The sequence below is a fragment of the Bubalus kerabau genome, chromosome 18, assembly GCF_029407905.1.
Source record: "Bubalus kerabau isolate K-KA32 ecotype Philippines breed swamp buffalo chromosome 18, PCC_UOA_SB_1v2, whole genome shotgun sequence".
Taxonomy (NCBI): Eukaryota; Metazoa; Chordata; class Mammalia; order Artiodactyla; family Bovidae; genus Bubalus; species Bubalus kerabau.
This window is the reverse complement of record NC_073641.1, coordinates 20,485,022-20,503,161: the sequence shown is the minus strand read 5'-3', so window position 1 is coordinate 20,503,161 and position 18,140 is coordinate 20,485,022. Positions and strand designations below refer to the sequence as shown.

General features: G+C 37.2%; 1 protein-coding gene across 2 annotated transcripts in view; it reads right to left on the bottom strand.

Moving 5' to 3' along the window:
- Positions 1–18,140, bottom strand: part of DEPDC1B (DEP domain containing 1B) — a 172,229-nt gene that overhangs the window by 27,188 nt on the left and 126,901 nt on the right. For both annotated transcript variants that reach the window (XM_055555177.1, XM_055555176.1), the window contains 2 exons: positions 15,920–15,967; positions 11,638–11,778 (listed from right to left, as the gene is read on the bottom strand). In XM_055555177.1, coding sequence (XP_055411152.1) covers positions 11,638–11,778; positions 15,920–15,967 — 189 coding nt within the window. The remainder of the gene's footprint in view (positions 1–11,637; positions 11,779–15,919; positions 15,968–18,140) is intronic.

Here is an 18,140-nt window from a genome sequence, read left to right as displayed (position 1 = left end):
AAAAGTCAGTGGATCATATCTGTTCAGCCAGAGAATATAAGAGACTTGAGAAGGGTTCATTGTAGTTTTCGAACAACCAAAAGAATATAAAAGTTAAGTCACAGTTTCATTTCCACTGAGAAGAGGTATAAAAAGGAAATGGTTTATTCTAAGCTGTAAGAATTCAAACTACATACCAAATGGTAAGAACTCCCTGCCTACAAATGTTATGTGGCGGTCTGGATGGGAGGGGGAGTCTGGGGAGAGGGGATACATGTACATGCATGACTGAGTCCCTTTGCTGTCAGCCTGAGACTATCACAACATTGTTAATCAGCTTTACTCCAATGCAAAATATAAAGTCAAAAAAAAAGAAAAGAACTCTCTGCCTAAAAAGAGACACAGTAAATGAGACTATTTCTCCGGACACTTTTAAGGAAAACCAAGCAAGTTGCCTTTGTGAACTGGCTTAAAGGCAGATACAGAGTCATGCACAAACAAGATGACACCCTCTTTCCGACAAAAGTGTCCCAAACTGCTATAACACTTTTATGAGTTCTTTAGCTTTTATGATTAGAAAGTCTTTCACCCAACCCAACATCAGATAAATATCAACTATTTTAGATTTGCACTTTAAAAATTTAATTCTCTAATCCAGCTGGAATTAATCCTGCTGAATAGTCTAAAAAAGGTCTTAATTTTCCCCCAAGTTTTGTCAATTATTCTTATGATTACTAGTATACTTATAAATTATGTATGTGTTTAGTTATAGCCAGCGAATGTCTAGGCATTGCCTAAATTGCTATCTTTAAGAACTACCTAACTCACTTTATTCCAATAGTCCTGACATAACAGTAGTCATTACATTTGGAGGTGATTCAGTATGCTTACTTGGCCCATTGGCAACTTCAAAAGCTCGGGCCATAAGCCCTGGGACCTGACAGCAGAGACCTGACCAGAGAGAACTCGGGACTAACGTGGGCAAGAGCCCCTCTCTCTGGTCAAGTGCACCAAATAGGCACTCTCTGAAAAAAAGAACTGTTTTTCCCTAAGGATTACCATGGGATAAGGTCCCTGAGACCATCTGAAGCCTGAGGACAGAGAGAGGGCACACAGCTCCAGAGGATCTCTACAAGTCACTATACACAAGAACCAAAAAGCAGAAAACCTAACTTCACGAACATTTCTAGATTAAACAACACAGGCGGAGATCTCAGTCTTTGAGCTAGATGATCACATCTAGTCTGAAAGTGAAAGTTAGTTACTCTGTAGTGTCCGACTCTGTGACCCCATGGACTGTAGCCCACCAGGCTCCTCCGTCCATGGAATTCTCCAGGCAAGAACACTGAAGCAGGTTGCCATTTCTTTCTCCAGGGGAATCTTCCCAAACCAGAGATCAAACTTGGGTCTCCTGCATTGCAGGCAGACTCTTTACCAACTGAGCCACCAAGAGTTAGATAACCAGTCTAGTGAATTCCAATGGCACGTTCTAAATTTCACCTCTATGAGAAAAGGAACAGCAAAGGGCTGTTCAGCCTTCCAGACTATTAGCACATAAATTGGGAGCCGCAAGCCCACCTGCCTATAGGAGCAGACAAATGGAATAAATGAACAGCAAAAGGGGTCAAGTGAACTTGACTTCACCATCTGAGAACAGCAGCGAATCCTGGGGCCTTGGTAAATTGCAATTCATGTCCCTGAAACACTGGCTCCCTCTAGTGGAGGCACTCATTTCACAGCTATAGCAGCTTATACCACTGAAAATTCAAGATCCAAAACTGCCAGATTTTCCAATTTTTTAAAGAAACCAAATCATAAATTCTTACGTAAATTTCCCATTTCTTAAAGTTTTACAATTAATTATATTAAATTTTCTTTTTAAAACACACAGGTTAAACCAGATGTATTTATGAGACACATTTGGCCCATGGTCTAAGATCTCAGATTTTAATACTATACACAACCAGCCAGTCAATTTTCCAAAACACTCTTGCCCCCATGCTCTTCCGTGCTTTCTTTATGTCTTGTTTCTTCCTCCGTATGCCAACTTATTGCAAGCTACACAACTCAATGGATTCCAGGGAGCACATGAAGAGTGAGTGCATGTGAAGTGTGAGTAAAGGCTGCTATGCTGTCTCATTCACCCTATTCAAGAGTCAGCCAAACTCTGATGTTGATACAAGAAACTGCCATTTTGGAAAAGAATATTATTATTCAGTTATGTTGTTAGGGCAGACTGCTGAGCCAAAGTAAATCATTTTCTTAATTATAACAGGAAGTCTTAAACCTCAAAAATGGGTTTTTTTCCTTTTTTTTTTTTCTCATTTTTTTCTTTAAGAACTCTTCAATATCCTATTCCACCTATCAATGACTGTTCTCAGGGTCACATTTCTGGCAACAAGCTAGTATTATTTCATGCAAGAAGCAAAAGAATGACCCTCAAAAAAAAATCCATTTCCATTGAAACTGCTATAGAATTAGCTTCTACACAAAGCAGACTGATTACCTACGTTAAAGTATTTTGTCTAAGGGTATCCTATTTCAATCAAAGTAAGAAAATAAGTTTAAGGAATGAGTCAGTCCTTCTGGGATTCAACCTACACAACTAGTTTGCATGTACTTAGATATGATAGGCTTTCCCAGATTCTAACAGACTTGCTATATTAGATAATCTGTTATCCATATAAACAAATTATGGTCTTCCATAACTACATTGTACATTTTCACTATGTAAAGATCTAAAAAATACAGTTTTCAATGCAGGGTATCTGAAACATATTCACTTGAGAATGACTAATCAGGGGCAGTTGATATATTACCATTCATACACAGTAGTCCATTATCGCTGACACCTAAGTATAATAAATTCTCCATTCTAACCATCCTTCTCCACCTCAAACTCTTTATAGATAATATTTTAGATGGTGGCTGACTCTGCCATCAATTTAGAAACAACCAGCTTCAATTCCTAGATGAGATCAAAATGAGCAACTGGGGTTAGGGACAGACAAGTGACATCACAAATATAACTGATTCAAATTGGATTTCATACATTTTTAAACACCTTCCATTTGATTTTCTAGAAGCCAGTTGCTCAAATGAGAATTTTTTCAGTCAGCTTCCACCAAGCTTCCAACTGACCCTGCCAATTTCATGGGTGTCAAAAATCAAAGAAGTTATATTGCAAGTCCAGGCTGCAGTGCAAGCCTCCTGTCATTTAGACTATACACAGAGCATATCCAGTGGTGACCCACGTGTCTCTGCTCAACCAGATTTGATGTCCTCAACCATCATAGTCATCTCCAGAAGAGACAGAACTCAAAATAAAAATAAATTTGAAAGGGTGTTAGCTGTGTTGTTAGGTTACAGAGAATAGTGGTTCAATATTACTTACAACAAGTTCAAATTTTCCATATGGGAAGAGGAGACAAAATGGTGGAGTGGAAGGACATGAGCTCATCTCTTCTTATGGAAACACCAAAATCACAACTAACTGCTGAGCAAACATCACCAATAAATGCTGGCACCTACCCAAAAAGATACCCTGCATCGAAAGACAAAGCCACAACAAGATGGCAGCAGGGACATGATAAGATCAAATCCCACACATCCTGGGTAAGCGACCCACAAACTGAAAAATACTATACCACAGAAGCTCCCCCACAGGAGTGAAAACTGTGAGGTCCATGTAAAGCTTCCCAGTCTGGGGATCTGGCAACAGAAGCATTTCTAAGAATCTGGCTTTGAAGGCCAGTGGGGTTTGATCATCGAAATTCACAGGACTGAAGAGACAGAAACTCTACTCTTTGAGGGTGCACACAGGGTCTCCTGCTCATCAGGACCCAGGGGGAAAAAAGCGGTGACATCATGAGCCTAGGCCAGACTTACCTGCTAGAACTGAAGGTCTCCTGTGGAGGCAGGGGGCAGCTGCAGCTCACTGCACGGACAAGGACACTGGTGGCGGTAGTTCTAGGGAGTACTCATTGGTCTAAGCCCTCTTGGAGGCCACCATTTTCTCACCAAGACTTCATCCCACTCAACTGCACCCAGGCTCCAATGCTGGCACACCTCAGGCCAAACCACCAAGGTGGAAATACAGCCACACTCATCAGCAGATAGGCTATTTAGTCTTCCTGAACACACAACTTCCAGATAAACACACCCTCTGACATGGCTCTGACCCCAAGAGGGACAAGACTCACCCATCAGTAGGCAAAACCACCCCCTCCCACCAGGAAGCCTGAACAAGCCTCTCAGACAGCCTCATCCACTAGGCACCAGATAGCAGAAGCAAGAAAATCTACAGCTCTGCAGCTTGTGGAATAGAAACCATAATCACAGAAAGTTAGACAAAATAAGACAGCAGAAAATATGTCCTAGATGAAGGAACAAGATAAAAACCCACAAGAACAACTACATGAAGTGGAGCTAGGCAATCTACCTAAAAAAAGAACTCAGAGTACTGACAGTAAAGATGACCGAAGAGCTCAGAAAAAGAATGGACGCACTGATTGAAAAGATACAAGAGGTGTTTAACAAAGAGATAGAGAATAAACAAAGATGAACAATACAATAACTGAAATGAAAATACACACAAAGGAATCAATAGCAGAATAACTGAGGGAAAGGAACAAATAAGTGAACTGAAAGACAGAATGGTAGAAATCACTGCCATGGAATAGAATAAAAGAAAAAAAAAAGACTGAAAAGAAATGAGGGCAGTCTAAGAGACCTCTGGGACAGCAATTAAATGTACCAACATTTGTATTTATAGGGGTCCCAGAAGCAGAAAAGAGAGAGAAAGGACCTGAGAAAATATTTGAAGAGATAATAGCTGAAAATTTCCCAACATGGGAAAGGAAACAGTCACCCAAGTCCACAAAACAAAGTACCAGGCAAGATAAACCCAAGAAGGATCACACTGAGACATACAGTAGTCAAATTGACAAAAACTAAATACAAAGAAAAAATATTAAAAACAAAAATGGAAAAACAAATAATATACAAGGGAATTCCCAAGGTTATCAGCTGATATCTCAGGAGAAACTCTGCAGGCCAGAAAGAACTGGAACAATACATGTAAAGTGATGAAAGGGAAGATCCTACAATCAAGAATACTCTAGCCAGCAAGGCTCTCATTCAGATTCCATGGAGAAACCAAAAGTTTTACAGACAAGCAAAAGCTAAGAGAATTCAGCACCACCAAACCAGCTTTGCAATATTTGCTATAGGAACTTCCCCAGGCAGAAAAGACCACAACTAGAAACAAGAAAATTACAAATGAAAAAGCTCACCAGTAAAGGCAAACACAGAGTAAAGGTTGGAAATCATCTACACACAAATATGATCTCAAACCAGCAACTGTGAGAAGAGAAACTAATGCAGAATACTGGAAACACATTTGGAATTAAAAGACCAGCAACTTAAAACAATCTTGTTTATATACAGATTGCTATATCAAAACCTCCTAGTAACTGCAAACTGAAAATCTATAATAGACACACAACCAAAACACAATACTAAAGTTAGTCCACAAATCACAAGAGGACAAAGAGGAAGGGAAGAAAAAACACCTACAAAAACAAATCCAATTACAAAAAAAAAAAAAAAAGCCCAAACAATTAACAAAATGGCAATAAGACCATACATACCCATAGTTACCTTAAGCATAAATAGATTAAATGCTCCAACTAAAAGACACAGATTGACTGAATGGATATAAAAACAAGACCTGTATATAAGATGTTTATAAGAGACCCACTTCAGATGTAGGAGCATACACAGACTGAAAATGAGGGTATGGAAAAAGGTTGTCTATGAAAATGAAAATCAAAAGAAAGTTGGAGTAGCAATACTCATACCAGACAAAATCAATTAATAGAGACACTACATAATGATCAAGGGATCAATCCAAGAAGATGATATAACAATTGTAAATATATGTATATGTACCCAGCTCCAATAGGAGCATCTCAATATATGAAGCAAATTTAACAGCCACAAAAGGAGAAATGACAGTAACACAATAATAGTGGAGGACTTTAACACCATTCTTGGATCAATGGACAGATAATCCAGATAGAAAATCAATAAGGAAATACAGGCCTTAAGTGACACATTAGACAAGATGATTTAATTGCTATTTATAGAGCATTCCATTCAAAAGCAGAACACACATTCTTCTCATGTGCACACAGAACATTCTCCAGGGTGGACCACATGCTGGCCACAAAGCAAGCCTCAGTAAATTTAAGAAAAGTGAAATTATATCAAGCATCTTTTCTGACCACAATGCTATGAAATCAGAAATATACTACAAATTAAAAAACTGTAAAAAAAAAAAAAAAAAACACAAACAAATGGAGGCTAAACAATATGCTACTTAAAAACCAATGAGTCACTGAAGAAATCAAAGAGGAAATTGAAAAATTACCTAGAGACAAACGAAAACAAAACACAACAATCCAAAATCCATGGAACACAGCAAAAGCAGTTCTAATCTGTGCGACCCTATGGACTGCAGCCTCCCAAGTTCCTCTGTCCATAGGATTTTCCAGGCAAGAACACTGGAGTGCGTTGCCTTTTCTTCCTTCAGGGGATCTTCTCAATCCAGGGATCAAATTCACATCTCTTACATTTCCTGCATTGGCAGGCAGGTTCTTTACCACTAGCACCACCTGGGAAGCCCCTCTAAGATCTAAGGGTATAGCAATACAATTTTACCTCAGGAAACAAGAAAAATCTCAAATAAACAATCTAACCTTAAACCTCAAGCAAGAAGAGAAAGAAGAACAAACACCCAAAGTTAGTAGAAGGAAAGAAATCATAAATATTAGAACAAAAATGAGAGAAATACAGACAATAGAAAAGATCAATGAAACTAAAAGCTGGTTCTTTGAAAAGATTAAAAAAAAAACAAAACCTTTAGACAGATTCATCAAGAAAAAGAAAAGGCTCAAATCAATAAAACTAGAAATGAAAAAGAAGTTACAATGAACACCACAGAAATAAGCACCACAAGCAACTATATGCCAATAAAGTGGAAAATTTAGAGAAATGGACAAATTTTTGGAAAGATACAATTTCCAAAGATTGAACCAGTTAGAAAATATGAACTGACCAATCACAAGTACTGAAACTGAAACTGATTTGAAGACTCCCAACAAACAATTCTATCAGACATTTAAAGACGAGTTAAAACCTATCCTGAAACTATTCCAAAACAGTGCTGAGGAAGGAACACCCCCAAAATCATTCTATGAGGCCACCAGCACCCTGATACCAAAACCAGACAAAGATGTCACAAAAAAAGAAAATTACAGGCCAATATCACTGCTGAATACAGATGCAAAAATTCTCAACAAAATCCTAGCAGATCGAAAGGAACAATGCACTAAAAGGATCAAATACCATAATCAAGTGGGATTTATCCCAGTGATACAAGGATTTTTCCATATTCACAAATCAGTGCTGTACACCATATCAACAAACTGAAGAATAAAAACCATATCATCTCAGTAGATGCAGAAAAAGCTTTTGACAAAATTCAACATCCATTTATGATAAAAAAACAAAAAACAAAAAACAAAAACCTCTCCAGAAAGTGGGCACAGAGGGAACATTGTTGTTTTCAGTCACCCAGTCAAGTCTGACTCTCTGCGACCCCTATGGACTGTTCCCATAGAGGGAATATACCTCAACATAATAAAAGCCATAAATGACAAACATCATACTCAACAGTGAAAAGCTGAAAGCATTTCCTCTAAGATCAGGTATAAGACAAGGATGTCCACTCTTGCCACTTTTTTCAACACAGTTTTAGAAGTCCTAGCAACAGCAATCAGAGAAGAAATAAAAGAAATCCAAATTAGGAAAGAAATAAAGCTGTCAGTGTTTCCAGATGACATGATACTATACATAGAAAATCCTAAAGATGCTACTAGAAAACTACTAGTGCTCATCAATGAACTCGGTAAAGTTGCAGGATACAAAATTAATACACAAAAATCTGTTGTATTTCCATATGCTAACAATGAACGATCAAAAAGAGAAACAGACAATCCCAGTTACCACTGCAATGAAAAGAAGAAAATACCTAGGAATAAACCTATCTAAGGAGGCAAAAGACCTGTACTCTAAAAATGGTAAGGTGCTCATAAAGAAATTGAAGATAACAAAAAATAGAAAGATATACCTTGTTCATGGATTAGAAGAATCAGTACTGTCAAAATGACTATATTACCCAAGGCAATATACAAATTCAGGGCAATTTCTATAAAATGGCATTTTTCACAAAACTAGAAAAAACTTTAAATCTGTATGGAAACACAAATAGCCAAAGCAATTTTGAGAAAAAAGAATGGAGCTTCAGGAATCAGGTTCCCTGAATTCTGCTTATACTACAAAGCTATGCTATGCTATGCTATGCTATGCTATGCTAAGTCACTTCAGTCGTGTCCGACTCTGTGTGACCCCACAGACGGTAGCCCACCAGGCTCCCCCATCCCTGGGATTTTCCAGGCAAGAGTACTGGAGTGGGGTGCCATTGCCTTCTCCGATACTACAAAGCTACTATCATCAAAACAGTAGAGAACTGGCACAAAAACAGAAATAAATCAACAGAACAGGAAAGAAAGCCCAGAAATAAACTACACACCTATGGTCAATTAATCTACAACAGAAAAAGGAAAAGCCATGCAGTGGAGAAATGACAGTCCCTTCAATAAATGGTGCTGAGAAAATTCGACAGCCACATGTAAAAAAACGAAATTAGAACACTGTTTGACACCATGCACAAAAATAAACTCAAAATGAATTAAAGACCTAAATGTAAGTAAGGACACTATAAAACTCTTAGAGTAAAATATAGGCAAAACACTCTGACATAAATTGAACAATATCTTTTTCAAGCCATCTCCTAGAGTAATGGCAATAAAAACAAACAAATGGGAAGTGATTAAACTCAAAAGCTTTTGTAAAGCAAAAGAACAGGGGCAAGGGAAGGGACATATGTACACCTATGGCTGATTCATGTTGACGTCTGACAGAAAACAAAATTCTGTAAAGCAATTATCCTTCAATTAAAAATAAATTTAAAAAAAAGAATGGGGGCTTCCCAGGTAAAGAAGTCCCCTCCCAATGCAGGAGATGTAAGAGATGCAGGTTCGATTCCTGAGTTGGGAAGATCCACTGTAGGAGGGCATGGCAACCCACTCCGGTATTCTTGGCTGGAGAATCCTCGCCTGGCAGGCTATGGTCCACAGGGTCGCAAAGAGTTGGACACGAATGAAGTAACTTAGCACACACGCACAGCGAAGGAAACCATAAAGAAAACAAAAAGCCCACAGATGGGAGAAAATATCTGCAAACGCTGTGACCAAAGGGATTAATCTCCAAAATTTATAAACAGTTCATGTGGCTAAATATAAAAAAAACAAACAATCCAATCAAAAAATGGGCAGAAGTCTTGACATTTCTCCAAGAATACAGATGGCCAAGAGGCATATGAAAAGATAATCAACATCAATAATTATTAAAGAAATGCAGATCAAAACTACAATAAGATATCACCTCACACCAGTCAGAATGGCCATTATCAAAAAAAAATCTACCAACAATAAATATTGGAGAGGGCCTGGAGAAAATGGAACCCTCCTACACTGTTGGTGGGAATGTAAATGATACATCCACTATGGAGACAAGTATCCCACTTCTGGGCATATATCCAGAGAAAAACATGGTTTGAAAGGATAAATGCACCCCAATGTTCACTGTAGCACTGTTTACAATAGCCAAGACATGAAAGCAACCTAAATGTCCATCAACAGATGAATGGGAAAAGAAGTTGTGGTACATATATAAATGGACCTACTCAGTCATTAAAAGGAATGAAATGTCATTTGCAGCAACATGGATGGACCTAGAGATTATCATACTGAGTGAAGTAAGACAGAGAAGGGGAGATAACATGCTATCACTTATATTGGAAATCTTAAAAAAATGATACAAACGAACTTATTTACAAAACAGAAACAACTCACAGACTTAGAGAACAAACTTATGGTTACCAGAGGATGGGCAGGAGGGAGGGGAAGACTGTGAATCTGGAACTAATATGTACATACTCCTATATTTAAATAGATAACCAACAGGGACCTACTGTACAGCACAGGGAACTCTGCTCAATACTCTGGAATAGCCTAAATGGGTAAAAAACAATGGATACAGTTATGTTTATGCATAACTGAATTACTTTGCCATACATCTGAAACTAACAACATTGTTAATCAAATATACTCCAACATAAAATAAATGTTTTAAATACAATTTTTTTTTAATTCCAAGTTCTTCTGTTTCAAAATCAGATCATTTTACCATAAAAAAGTATGAAAATGGAAAATGACAAGAAAATCTAAAAATTGGTTTTTAATCTTGTCTTTGGAATTATTTTACCAGTGGCATAAAGGCACTAAGTTGCTATGAAGAGAATCTACTCAATTAGCCCTTATGCATATTAAACAACAGCTAGTACTCATCATTAGGCATGATATTCACAAGTACACAAGCCTCCAATACTCCCTAGTGGAAAACAAAATATCAAGAAGACCCAGTGGTCTCAAAACACAGTAACAGGCCTAAACCCTTCATCTGTTCTTAATATTGGGACTTTCAGTTCTTAATATTGATCTCTCTGAAACAAACTCCCTCTTAGATACATGATTTAAAATGGTTCCATGTTGTTTATTATCAGAAATCCTATGAAATCTTAAAATTTAAAGTATTGTGCTAAGAGACTAGGTATATTATTCACATATTGCTGATACTTTGTTAGGATACTATGGCAGCATATATACTTTCTAAGAAGAAAATAGGACAGGAGAAAGGGAAGAGAAGGGGAAGCAAGAATGAGATCAAGAATGGGAATGTGAAGATTGCTAAACTCCACGACACTCAAAACCAAAAGGACATTAATTTCTACAAATTTACATAAAAGAATATGATACCCACACAGTGATTTGGTCATTAAAGCAAACATTTGTTTACAAGAAAACAATAATACTTATTCAACAATCATGACAGGAACAAAAAAACTGATTTCCAAGGAGAAAGAAACAATATCAGAAAGACCTACACCAATAATATTGATTTTTCCCTCTTTTACCATGTTTCTTTGACAGTGTACAACATTCTGAAATATCAATATACGTAAGAAATTGCAATAAGTTTTAGAGAATAATAGTTACTATATTTATTTTACATGTCACAAAAAACAAATAATCCTACAAGAAGATTTCTAAATGATTATCTCTCATGGTTGGCTACTCATAAAGTCATATCCAGAGTAGTCATGAACAGTAAATGTCAAATTTACATTCTTCTCTATCAATACATGTATTTTTTTTTTGGTGTAAAAATGACATGAACATATTATTCTTTCCTGAGAAATAAAAACTACTGGTCCGTGTTTAGGTTTATTAATAGAGCTTAACTATTTTCTTTTCTTTCTGCATAGAGCAAGACTCCGACTAGGCAAGCAGCTTATTTGTTTTTATTTCAAAAATACTATGGAAATTGGGCAAACAGAAGTCTCAAGATAAAGAAAAATGAAATGTTTGCGTATCGATAATGAAGATATGTGTTCACTATATTCCAACTTACCTAATACACTGACAAAGGCATCAAAAAGGTGAAAAGTAAGTAGAGGCTCTTTCAAGTGACCATAGTAATCAGCTATAGTTTTAAAGACATCTTTTTCAAATCCTAAATACATAGGCTGCTTCAAATCTGAACAATTAGGCCCTGTTAAAGAAAAGAAAGAAAAACATTAGTAAGGCAATCACCTGCTAGTATTGATATTAGTCTCTGTGCATATATGTGGTATATACAGATATGCAAAATCAGAAAAGTTTTCAAGGGTAAAATCGATATCATATATTTTACTTATATAAATACGCTTTATGTCTAAATTAAAATCTATTATAAAACAATGAGGAAAACACTGGCTCACTTCCATTGTCAAAAAAAACCCCGACTCTTTTGTGACCTTCTGAAAGGTATTTTTATTAAATGCAGACAGTGATAATTTTCTTTGAAATATAGAATATTTGCCTAGTCTAATATGGTAACTACCTCACATATGTAACAGATAATCTATAAAGCAATTTTTAAAGCTTTTAATTATTTTAGCACTGCTATATTATAAAGTTCTAGAATCAGAGTTGAGTGAAATAAACAATTTCTGCCTCTAAACAATTTGACTCATAAGAATGTATACTCTTTTTCCTGAAGATATTCTGAAAAGATTTTACATTGTGTCTTAAATTCATTCTGATTATAAAATTCTCCCTTTGATCACCATCAAAAGATAATGTGTATTAAAAAAAATTTTTTTTAATGTTAAAGCTGCTCAAACAGAGACCATAGAAGACTAGATAAAGTGGCCTCTAAGTTCCTATTCAATTTTTTGATCTAAGAGTCTAGGTTTTATTTACCCAATGCTTTTAAGTGAATAGTGGCATTTAATGAATTTTTATTAAACAAAATTATAATAGAAAATAATACCAAAGCAGAATCAAATTGATGTTTTCTGTTAAAAAGTTTAAAAATAAAAGATAATTTATCAAGCAGAACCATATTACAAAGTAACTCTTAGAAACTTGGAACAACCAAGAAACCAAGAAGCTTGGGATAAGTGAAGCAAAGATCCCCTTGTATCAGGGACCAAAGAGGAACAAGAAATGCTTAGCTCTCTAGGGTGAAAGTGAAATTGTTGGTCGCTCAGTCGTGTCTGACTCTTCGTGACCCCATGGACCATAGTCTGCCAGGCTTCTCTGTCCATGGAATTCTCCAGGCAAGAATACTGGAGTGGGTTGCCATTCCTTTCTCCAGGGGATCTTCTTTACCCAGGGATCGAACCCAGGTCTCCTGCACTGCATGCAGATTTTTACCATCTGAGCCATCAGAGAAGCCCCAAGCTCTCTACTGAGCTGGCAGCAAAGACCCACAACAATCCATACACAGATGGAAGGATTTACATCTCCAAGTAGAGAGAGCAACTAACTGGATCTGCCCATGCCTGAGGGAAACGGCAAGTGGTCCACTGCCATTGTGGCTGGCCAACATTGTCTATTTCCATCACAGCATGGAAGAAAGTGATGTTGACTGCACTGGTCAGTTCTGGGCCAGCAGAACACAAGACTAAAGAACTGTACTCGAACAGATTTCTACCCTCAGGACAGCAGAAGAAGCCAGTAAAAACTGAAAGGAAATTCTTCCTACAGAATCACTGTAACTAATGAGAAAGGATCAAACAGAAAAGAACAGTTAAGGATTCTGGGCCTTCACATCTCCAAGAAATTGAAACATTGAGAAAACCGCTTTTTGTCAGTCTCCTTAAAAAGTCTCTTACCTTTTAATGTTCTATATGCTGCTTAAAAAAAATTTGGACTAAGATAATGAAAATTACTAGATGTGTGGTACCTCATTAACCTAGTGGCAAACACAGCCATTTTTACTTGCTTCCTCTTCTGAAATATCCCAAGCTTAGTCAGTTGAAATTGTGTGACATGTCTTAGCAAGCAATACACGTCACCTTGAACTATTTATTCCCTCTAAGGATATGTATGCAGTTCATTCTAAGCAGTTGTATCTCTTACAGAACACTTTATCATTCTTGACAAAAATACGCAAAAATAAGCCAAGAAAAAGTTTTCTTTCAAATGCCAATGCATGGCAAGCCCATGAGAGAAGCCTAAGTTCAAAGATCTTTTGTTTTTCTATCATGTTGAATTTCAGAATATATTTTTAAATCCAGTTTTTATAAATGTTATTCCTGAAAGACTTTGGAAAAGAACTGTTTACATCTACTTTTATTGAATTCTTGCAATCTACATGCATAAGGAAGAAAAACAGCTAACCTGGTTTTGTATTATTTATTTAACATCAGTCCCTCACCTATGGCCAACCGTGAAAGCACCCAGGTCTGCAACAGATCACCCCCAAGGAAGAGATGAGCAGTAAACCTACAGAGTAAGAAGCACGAGGCCTCCGAAAGTCTCATATCTTTTCTGTTCCCTATTGGACAATAATGGAAACCCAGATTCAGTAAGGATAAGGATAAGCAACAGGCTATGACTCTGACAGACTCATAGTAAATTCAGGAGATGGGGAATGCAAATTTGGAAAAATCAATAATTTTATAAAATTATTCAAAAGGCTGACCCTGCTCTTTGGCCACCCTTTTTTTTTTGACACACAAGCAAGCATCTTTATGGATGTGCCAACCATTTCTAAAGTACTACACTTGATACATGGAAGACAGGTCCCCATTTCCAAGAATTTCCACCTAACCTAACACTACCTCACACATGTGGAGAACAGGACTAAGTCAATCCTCATATCTTTTCTCTCCACTGGTAATCTCAGTTAGTCTGACCTTTCTGCAGAAGTTTCACGGATTATATATACATCTCTCTTGGGGATAAATTTACATTCTTCATTACATTTTGATCACCACTGAGAATTCAACATCATAACCACACCTTAATATATATTTTACAACATATTATAGCTTAGATTTGTTATACTGGCTTCCTCTGTTCACTCCCAGTTGACCAACTTTCAAGATCCTTGGTTTTCCCAAGAGTCATACACGGGTCATTGAACCCATTCATAGCTTCTATTTTGTCTTTGCCAACTCTGGCCAAACATATAATTTAGATTAGTTTCTTTAAAATGATTAAGCAAGAATAAAAAGCATTCCTCCAGACTAAAACCACAGGACTCTACATCTCAGATGTTCTAAAACATGAACCAAAACCCAATGAAAATCTTAATAAACTCAGAGAACTTTGATCTTCACACACACTAACATTGCTATTCATTTTGAGGATGGTAGTATATCATTTTTATATCATCACTAAGATCACCCACAGTGAGTTAACAATTATTTTAGTTTCATTCTATAATCAAACAAAACTAATCAGTGAAATTAATAATTCAGAGCCTACTAATTTAATAATTTATACAGCAATCTCTATACATGCTAGTCTTACTCAAAAGGGAGGAAAGAAAGTAACTCTCTGAGGTGATCTTTAAGACTCTAAAGACTCTATAGACCAAATATCACAATTACCAGTCAGCTAAGATAACTAGAATTCTTATTACAATCACTTGTTTGGCTTAAGCCATTAACCATTAGAATCCCTTCTTTGAGTTAAGACTTCTAAAAATTCCAGAGAAACAGTAGTGTTAGTGAAATACTCTAATAACTCATTTCTTCACAGTCCCCATGATATTCTATGAAGAAGACTTCATACACCTATGAAAAACTTCAGTGGGATCGTCTTGTCCAGGCCCCTCATCTGATAGCCAAATTACTTAAACAGTCTCTTGTTTCTCTATATATAGGTTCTTCTCCTTCCAAACTCTGCTGCACACTAATTAGATTTGTCTTTGAAAACATTTCTCTCCAACTTAAACCACTGCCCTATAAAAAGCCAGTGGGAAACAGAATCTGCTGAGTAAACTAATGATGTAAATATAAGGCATACTTAGGAACACATGCTTTAGGAATACACTGCTGACAAGCATTTATCTATTACAATATTGTTTTCAGTATTACTAATTATTCTTTTCTGTGATGAAGCATTCAAAACAAGCAGTGTGGATGCTATTTGCAGTGTGATTTTACGCGCAAGAAAAGAGAAGTACAAAAATCCCTTTTAAAATGCTCTATAACTCAGCCCTTCCACTAAGTCACAAATTTATCACTGAAAGCACAGGAATCCCCAGTTAACTGCCAGTCTCACAGGTGTCAAATCAATGTTCATGCCATTGAGCAAAAATATTCTGTAATTCAGGGCACTAATTTCTGTCAATTTCATAAAAATGGCAGAAGCTGGACATGACTGAAGAGATTAGCGGCAGCAGCAGTACTCACAATTTGCCAAACACTTCATAGCTGACAGTACCCAATGAGGAAGTTCTTCTGCAGAAAATAAAAAGATGTTTTATTCAATTACATATAACTCAAAGTATTATATACACACTTGGTATCATAAGAATGATACTTGTTTCAAGTAATATGAAACATATTGGCTGATCACAAATCACTTACTTATGTATCAGAACAGTGAAAAGATAAAAATTTTTCCTTAGCAGCAATGTTACAACTCATTCTTATATAAACCATACCTGTAAATTTCTCTAAAGACAAGATGTACTTGTACAGCTCTAGGGAAAAGAAATTTGATAGTTTGTTCCAAAGAAACAAATCAATTATCCTAAGAATTATACAGAAAGAAGAAAAACATAGAAAAAGCAAAAGTATGAGTCATCAAATGCATTTATGAAACAAGTTCACCAAATATCTTTCAAAAAACAAAAAGGTGAATTCTGTTATGTCCAATGTTCAATCACTTTAACAAGTTTCAATTTTCAAAATGTCTTAAGGCAAGAAAGTGCCACTGACGTATCAGTATAGGCTATCAGTATTAGGACAGCCTTAAAATAATAATGACTTCCCTGGTGGCTCAGACAGTGGAGCATCTGCCTACAATGTGGGAGACCCAGGTTCAAACCCTGAGTTGGGAAGATCCTCTGGAGAAGGAAATAGCAACCCACTCCAGTACTCTTGCCTGGAAAATCCCATAGACAGAGGAGCATGGTAGGCTCCTACAGTCCATGGGGTCACAAAGAGTCGGACACGACTGAGCAACTTCACTCACTCACCCCCAGCTGAACTTTTTGGTACAGGGTCTCTTCCCCTGGCCCTGCCACAGACATCTGATGGACCAGCACTCATGCTTCTACTGGACACCTTCTCCACTGTCTGTGAAACTGCAAAGACCCTGGTTGACTTGTGTTAGAGCTAATGAACCTGAGGCTTATGAAGTGCTCTCTTCTTTCTCAAGTATATACTTAATAAAACAAAACTGATCATCCAGCTGTGGCTGGAAGTATTCATGTCTGCTGTACTCAGGAGACTGCAGAAGGATTTTAGATGTATTTCAAAGGCAATAGCCCTCTCATTCCATGTAACTTAATTTTATACATTGATTAACCTGACAATTCAAGAAGTCGCAAAACTGTTTATTTCTGTTTCCTAACATTCTCCATTCCTAATACATGGGCTTTAAAGGAAAACTGTTTCAGGTTTCAAAGACACATTCAGCTCCTGTCAAGAAACATGACCTAGAAAAACCTCTTCCCTTCTCACTGCTCATACTCCTTCTAGGCCAGCTCTGCTTGCTGCCCAGGAGCCTCCAGTGCTTCATTTAATATTAATTTATAAAAACCCAAAAGTATTATAACATCTTCCCACAATCAAAGGTCATTCTAGCTCCAGCTAGTTCCTAGAATCAAGAGTTTGAAGCAAGTTCAATTCAGTTCAGTCACTCAGTCGTGTCCGACTCTTTGCAACCCCATGAAACGCAGCACGCCAGACCTCCCTGTCCATCACCAACTCCCAGAGTCCACCCAAACCCATGTCCATTGAGTTGGTGATGCCATCCAACCATCTCATCCTCTGTCGTCCCCTTCTCCTCCTGCCCTCAATCTTTCACAGCATCAGGGTCTTTTCCAATGAGTCAGCTCTTCGCATCAGGTGGCTAAAGTATTGCAGTTTCAGCTTCAACATCAGTTCTTCCAATGAACACCCAGGACTGATCTCCTTTAGGACGGCCTGGTTGGATCTCCTCGCAGTCCAAGGGACTCTCAAGAGTCTTTTCCAATACCACAGTTCAAAATTGAGCATCAATTCTTCGGCACTCAGCTTTCTTTATAGTCCAACTCTCACATCCATACATGACTACTGGAAAAACCGTAGCCTTGACTAGTCGGACCTTTGTTGACAAAGTGATGTCTCTGCTTTTTAATATGCTGTCTAGGTTGGTCATAACTTTCCTTCCAAGGAGCGTCTTTTAATTTCATGGCTGCAATCACTATCTGCAGTGATTCTGGAACCCAGAAAAATAAAGTCAGCCACTGATTCCACTATTTCCCCATCTATTTGCCATGAAGTAATGGGACGGGATGCCATGATCTTAGTTTTCTGAATGTTGAGCTTTAAGCCAACTTTTTCACTCTCCTCTTTCATTTTCATCAAGAGGCTCTTTAGTTCTTCTTCGCTTTCTGCCATAAGGGTGGTGTCATCTGCATAT